Raw genomic sequence first — 7,287 nt, 5'->3', positions numbered from 1 at the left:
GGCCTTCTCTTCTCCAGGCTGAACAACAACTCTCTCAGCCTGTCTTCATAGGAGAGGTTCTCCAGCCCTCAGACCATCCTCGTGGCCTCCTATGGATTCATTCTAACAGGTCTATATCCTCATTATGTTGGGGGCTCCAGAACTGGACACAGTACTCCAGGTGGGGTCTCACAAGAGGGGAGTACAGGGGGAGAATCACCTCCCTCGACCTGCTGGCCATGCTTCTCTTGATGCAGCCCAAGATATGGTTGGCCTTCTGGGCTGAGAGCGTGCATTGCTGGCTCAAGTTGAGCTTCTTGTCCACCAGTACCCCCAAGTCCTTCTCCTCCAGGCTGCTCTTGATCCATTCTCTGCCCAACCTGTATTTGTGCTTGGGGTTGCCCTGACTCAGGTGCAGGATCTTGCACTTGGCCTTCTTGAACTTCATGAAGTGTGCACACGCCCTCCTCTCTAACCTGTCAAGATCCCTTTGGATGGCATTCCTATCTTGCAGCGTGTTGACCTAACCATACAGCTTGGTGTTGTCGGCAAACTTGCTGAGGGTGCACTGTCCATGTCACCAACACAGATGATAAATAGCGCTGTCCCCAATAACGACCTGTGAGGAGCGCCACTCATCACTGGTCTCCACTTGGACGTTGAGCCTTTGACCGCAACTCTTTGAGTGCAGCCATCTGGCCAATTCCTTACCCACAGAGTGGTACATCCTTGTCTCTTCAATTTAGAGACAGGGATGTTGTGTGGGACAGTGTCAAATGCTTTATACAAGTCCAGGTAGATGATGTTGGTTGCTTTTCTGTTATCCACCAATGCTGCAATCCCGTCATAGGAGGCCACCAAATTTGTCAGGCGTGATTTGCCCTTAGTGAAGCCGTGCTAGCTGTTGCCAGTCACCTCCTTATTTTCCACGTGCCTTAGCATAGTTTCCAGGAGTATCTGCTCCATGATTTTGCTGGGCATAGAGGAGAGACTGACTGGCCTGTAGTTCCCCAGGTCTTCCTTTTTTCGCTTTTTAAAAATGGAGGTTATGTTTCCCCTTTTGCAGACAGGAGGAACTTCACCGGACTGCCAGGACTTCTCAAATATGATGGGTAGCAGACTGTCGACTTCATCTGCCAGTTCTCTCAGGACCCACAGATGTACCTCATCAGGTCCCACGGACTTGTGTGCCTTCAGGTTCTTTAGATGGTCTTGAACCTGGTCTTCTACAGTGAGCGGTTCTTCATTCTCCTAGTCCTGCCTTTGCTTTCTGCAACTTGGGCAGTGCGGCTTGAGCAGCTGCCAGTGAAGTTTAAGGCAAAAAAATAATAAGTACCTCAGCCATCTTCATGTCCCTGGTAATCACGTCTCCCATTTCCTTCTGGGGAGGGCCCACATGTTTCCTAGTCTTCCTTTTTTCACAGACATACCTATAGAAGCTTTTTTTTGTTGCCCTTGACGTCCCTGGCCAGATTTAATTCTGTCAGGGCTTTAGCTTTCCTAACCTGATCCCTGGCTGCTTGAAAAATATCCTTGTATTCTTCCCAGGCTACCTGTCCTTGTTTCCACCCTCTCTAGGCTTCCTTTTTGTGTTTGAGTTTGTCCAGGAGCTCCTTGTTCATCCTTCAAGTACTCTTAAATTTTGGGAAACTGAACTGTTGGTACAGTTCAAAATAAATTCTTATTTAGTTAAAGGCTGTGTATGTTTTTCTTTCCCTTGAATCTTCAAGGTCATGCTGCAGAGTAATCTGGTTTAAACACTATCACATCATCAGTGCTGTATGAAACAAAGGCGGAGTGAGGCATTACTTTGTGTTAAGAAACTGGAAGCTCTAACTACTTCTTACAAACCCTTGAGGCATAGTTTCAGTGGAGACTAATTAGCTCTTTTCCCCATAAGAAAGTAAAAAGGACTTAAAATTGGAATGTGTTCTGTGTGCGTCAGCCTGTTAAAATGTTACTTGTTCTGTAAGGAAAGATGCTGTCTTAACTTTCAGACCAAAGTGTTCCTGTGACATTATTAGTATTTTAATAATCTGCAGATCTAAGTGTTAATCTGTCAGACTTTCATTCAGTAATTACTTGAAAATTTTAATCTGACTTTTGAACTAAAGCTAATGTTGTTTTCCAGAGGTCTCAGTGTTGTCCCAGATGAAGAAGTCATTGCCATGTATGATGGTTCCCATGTCCCTTTAGAGCAAATGAGTGACTTTTATGGAAAGGTAAAACCACAAAGGACTCTTAATTTTTATTTTTATTTTTTTTTTGGTGGGTGGAGGTGGGGTGGTGGTGTTTGCATTTTGTTCTTATACTTACTAGCAGTTACATTTTCTCAATACATGATTGACTTACAGTGCTGGATATGAAGTTTGCCCTCTAAAGTGACAAATACCTTTTCTTTCTCCAGCTTGTAGTTTTTTCTTTCATTGTTCCCTTGCCCAGTCTTACAGACAGAAGCGGAACATAGAAAAATCAAGTGACTTGCTCAGTGTGGCACAGCAAATCTGATAAAGGCTGGGAAGTGAACCATATCTGGTGCTGTGTACTTCTTCCTGGTGGTCTAATGGCTTAGCTGATGTAGCAGCAAGTAAATGTTTGGAGACATCTCTTGCATACAAGCTGCCATAGTGACAGTAAGATTTGACAAAAGATGAATGATAAAAGATAAAGCTTTTAAGTTTAGCATTTTACTTAGGGGAAAAATTGATCCTGCTGGTGGCTTCCTTCCTCTTCCCCAGGTGAAGAACAGTGCTGTCTTTTTAGTAAAAACCAAGTTTATTTTACCCCTTTTACTTACGAATATTGGTTTCACGTTGATGTGAAAGGCCTTTCTTTGTGCTGTGGAACGTTTTGTTGTTCTCATGCTTGTTCTTATTTTAAAGAGCTGAACTTAGAATTCTCAAATCTGGTCTCTGCAACAGTTCTGAATATCAGCCTGGCATTCCCTGTGAGATGCCTTGGTCTCTACAGGTCTATGCTTTCTTTGATCTTGGAAAGGAGAGTGACAGGACAAGAGGCTGTGGGCACAAACTGAAACACAGGTGGTTTCCTTTCAACATCAGGAAACACTTCCTTTACTGTGAGGGTGACCAAGCACTAGCACAGGTTGGTTGCCCAGGGAAATGGTGAAGTCTCCATCCTTGAAGGTATTCAAACATCATCTGGACAAGATCCTGGGCAGCTGGTTCTAGGTGAATATGCTTGAGCAGGGGGATTGGACAAGATGACCTCCAGAGGTTCCTTTCAACCTCAGCCATTCTGTGATCTTGACCAGGGTGCTGTCTCAAGCTGGTTGCTTTACCTCTGTTCTTCTTGAGAAGGATTTGTTTTGTGTTTGCTGTTGTATAATGAGATTATCTACTTTTGTGAAACTTACCTATAGTTGCAACTTCCAGAGACTAGAAATCTTTTCCTCTGTTCCTGCATTAGTTATTGTAGATTCCTACAGCTTTTCATTATCTCTTTTCAAGTAGGTAAATTGTTTTGCAGTCCTAATCAGTATTCCACTTATTAAAGAAAAAAAACAACAACAACAAACCACCCCAAAACCTCCATCCACCATCACAATACCCAGTGCCTCTTATTTAGTGAAGACTTCCAGTGAAGGCCTCTAAGTTCTTCTCTTGACTTTTAGCTGAGCACTTTCTTTTATGTTTTTATTAATTAAAATACTGCTCTTAAGAGTAATGAGTCATGATTAATTCTTAAAATAAAACCAATGCTTTTGTTGGAGTTATTTTACTGAAAGTCCGTTAGTTCAGGTAGAATCTAAAGCAATCTGAACAATGATGGCAAAAAAAATCTTCAACTAAGTTGAACTGTTTATACTGAGTGAATGAAACTGTTCTAATCTGAGAAATGCCTGACCTCTTTTTCATCTTTTTTTCTTTCTGCCCCTGTAGAGCTCACAAGGAAATACAATGAAGCAATTCATGGATATATTTTCATTGCCAGAAATGACACTCCTTTCTTGTGTGAATGAATATTTTCTGAAAAACAACATAGACTATGAGCCTGTTCATCTGTACAAAGATGTCAAGGTATTAACTTTGAAGATTTGGGCAAACCTCTGTATTTGTGTGTCTTCTCTGTGAGCTCTTCAGGAAGCTTCACCCTGTTGTGTCAGCTCCAGTGAAATACCTCAACTTTAGGTTTTGTATAGAGTGATTATTTTGATGCAACTGTAAAAACATAAGTAAAATGAAGGTAGACCTTGGAAAAGAAACACAGAATAATTTGAAAATTTGTTTTAGATCTGATGTTATAAGGCTGTTGCTTTCTGTAGGTTTGAAGGGTGAATGGGGAAAAAGTGAAGGAGCTCTTGTACATCAATAAAGCTTCTTTTGATTGTTATTAAAGGTATACTTTTCTCAGTAGCAATTGTAAGAGGCTATAGGGAATTCCTTTTTTGGAGCATTCAGTTGTACAGCCTCTATATCTTTGCTAGTATACAATCATTTGCTGTCTCTTGCTTTTGATGTATTTATTTTGCCTGTTTTCCTCTCTTCTGCCTCCAGAAAAATCTAGTAATAATGAACAGAGTAACTTGACCCTCTTGATTCCTCAGAATATATCCTGCAGAGGAGATAAAATTATGTCATGGTTATTTAAGAACAGAAGATGTCATGCCCAAGTTGATGGTATTTGTCTGCTCAAGCTTTCAATCCAAAACCTTTTCCTGGCCCCTTGTTGACACGTATTGAGCTTGTGTAGTTGTTCAGTATATGTTGAATATCTCATTTTCCCAAGGAGATCGGGTTTTAAGAAACTTCTGCCCTCCAGAGTAATTTTCCCTTCTGCCTATGGTTACATAGAGTCAGAAGGCTAGTTCTTGTGGTTTCTGCTGAAGTGTTTGTAGAAACTTCTGTACTGCTTATTACCACTAACGTTTTGGAAACCCTATAGTGGCATTTTTTAGAACATACTCCATATAAGTACTAAATTGGCAGTACTACTGTCCTAAACAAAGCAGTCTGGTGCAGAGCTGGCTCAGGAGAGCTGCCAAATGCTTTCAGAGCACCTTATGGGTACTTTGCTTAAGCCTTTAGATTCTTTCATCTGTTCATAAATTTATTTCTTAAATAACCAGGGCATTTGTGAGTGATCATAATCTAAAATCTACCCAACTTTTTTTTTTTTTTTTTTTTTCCCTCCAAGAGGAAAAGATTGTGTTCTGCTCCAAAGGTCATTAGAAGTCTGTGATGTCTCTGCTTCTGCAGAAGGCTTTCACCCCACTTCACCCTTCTAAGCAGCCTTTCACAGTTACGTAAAACAGCCCCTGTGCTATACAGTTTTGCGCTTCCTAGATGTATGAAGTTAGTTTCTTAGAGGACAGGCTTACTCTTTGTCTAGTGGTGACATATACATAATGAACACCACGTGGCATTTCTGTAAAGTTGAAAGTGTACTTCAAAGAAAGTAATTGTTTTAAAAACAAGTTACTACTGCTGTGCAGTGAGCACAGTTTTTATAGTTGAGAAGATTTTTCAGTTCTTTAGTGCCCTTTTGCTTTCCTAACAGGATTCAATCAGGGATGTTCACATCAAAGGAATAATGTACAGAGCAATTGAAGCAGATATTGGTAAGTACTAATGAGATCATCTATCAAAGATTTTTTCACTAATAGTATAATGATCTTTCTGGCTTTCTTATTTAAGATTACAAAGTCTAAATTTTAAATCTTGAAAGTTACTCCCACTTGTCTAAGGTGCCTTTGTTAAGGATAGCCTAATGTTCTGAGCCCTCAGTTGAATGCAGAGAAAATTCTTGTGAAAAACTTTTTCAATTAATATTGTCTTTTCCCCAATCCTCACAGAGAAATACATCTGCTACGCTGAACAAACTCGTGCGGTGTTAGCAAAGCTGGCTGATCACGGCAAGAAGATGTTTCTCATCACAAATAGTCCCAGCAGCTTCGTGTAAGGGAACAATTGTTTGGTGTTCAACTATACATTTTTAAAGGATAGGGAGGATGAGGTTCTCTAATGTAATTTGTTACATTGCACAGATAACTGCACTTCTGTTACTCTTCACTGTTAATATCTCCCTGTCCTTTTTAGGGACAAAGGCATGAAGTTCATAGTTGGCAAGGACTGGAGGGATCTCTTTGATGTGGTCATTGTACAGGCTGATAAGCCAAATTTTTTCAATGATAAGCGAAGGTGGGTATTTAGTCCGTAAAGAATGATTCAAGTGGCTTGTTCCATATAAGGCTATAGAGCGTGTTATGAAATATTTTAATTTGGATGTAATGTAAAATGAAATAATATTTGATGAAATCCTGTTTAAGGCCATTACAGAATGCTGCAACACTCAATTCTGAAGTCCAGATATTTACCATTTTTACCTAAGAAAGCTCAAGTAGCCAATACAGGTCTAGTGGGCTGAGTTAGCATCACACAAGCTGCTTTTAACACCTTAGCTTGTAAGTTGAAGTATGTTCCTTGCCTAATAAACCTGAGAAATTTTGTTGCCTTTCAGAATCGGCTCCTTGTCATGAAATGTCTTTTATTGCTTCTGGTTTTGTTTAGTCATGCACGATATTTAAAGGGCAGACTGACTGACAGACCGGAGTATTTGGACTAGTTGTTCAATTACGTAAACACATTTGTAATGTGCATGCACTACTCTTACAATTGAAAAAGACCTATTCCTTTTTATGTACTTATGCTTTGAAAGTGAGATAGAGGGAGGTAGGATTTTTTTTCATTTAATTTTAAAAAGAACTTTGCTGTATGTCTTGCCCCCAGTCCTCTGCCTCCTTCTTCTTCAGTTGTACAAAATGAGGTATTGGGCAAGATTTTTACACATCTTGACTTCTTTTGTGTTCTTTTCTCTCCTTTTTAATGGCAGACAATTCATAGTGTTTCTTCCCCCCTGTCTGAATCCCTGCCTTAGTTCTCAACAGTTGTTCTCAAAGTCCAGAGTTTTGAAGCTTTGCTTTTTCTGTCTGTTACAAAATGTTTAGTTGCTCGAGAGTATGTTTTCTTTTGAAAGATAAATATTTTAAATATTAAAATTTTAATCTGCTCCTAGAAAGTGGCAGAATTTCTACAGCAATGTAACAATTGTATGTAATTCTATTCCAGACCATTTCGGAAGGTGAATGAAAGGGGAGTGTTGCTCTGGGACAAAATTCACAAGCTTCAGAAAGGTCAGATTTATAAACAGGTATGCTTTCAGTAAACTCAGTTCAAATTTATTACCTGTTTCCTAAACTCCCAAGATTCTTTAGATATAATAAAAGCTGCTAAAAAGTAGATATGTTTTTTAAGAGAGTGGAGTCAGTATTGGGACCGGTGCTGTTCA

At 39.9% G+C, this 7,287-nt stretch overlaps 1 protein-coding gene across 1 annotated transcript in view; it reads left to right on the top strand.

The window, feature by feature from the left end:
* LOC104528957 (5'-nucleotidase domain-containing protein 3) overlaps positions 1-7,149 on the top strand; it is a gene marked incomplete at both ends in the record, with an annotated part of 13,722 nt that extends 6,573 nt beyond the window's left edge. Inside the window, 6 exons of the mRNA XM_010173118.2 lie at positions 2,111-2,201; positions 3,882-4,019; positions 5,500-5,560; positions 5,795-5,897; positions 6,039-6,140; positions 7,068-7,149. Coding sequence (XP_010171420.2) covers positions 2,111-2,201; positions 3,882-4,019; positions 5,500-5,560; positions 5,795-5,897; positions 6,039-6,140; positions 7,068-7,149 — 577 coding nt within the window. The remainder of the gene's footprint in view (positions 1-2,110; positions 2,202-3,881; positions 4,020-5,499; positions 5,561-5,794; positions 5,898-6,038; positions 6,141-7,067) is intronic.
* Positions 7,150-7,287: the final 138 nt, after the last annotated feature.

This window comes from Antrostomus carolinensis, unplaced genomic scaffold, assembly GCF_000700745.2.
Source record: "Antrostomus carolinensis isolate BGI_N321 unplaced genomic scaffold, ASM70074v2 scaffold17488, whole genome shotgun sequence".
Taxonomy (NCBI): domain Eukaryota; kingdom Metazoa; phylum Chordata; class Aves; order Caprimulgiformes; family Caprimulgidae; genus Antrostomus; species Antrostomus carolinensis.
Note: the sequence above shows the minus strand (reverse complement) of the source record. Positions and strands in the feature narration are given on the sequence as shown.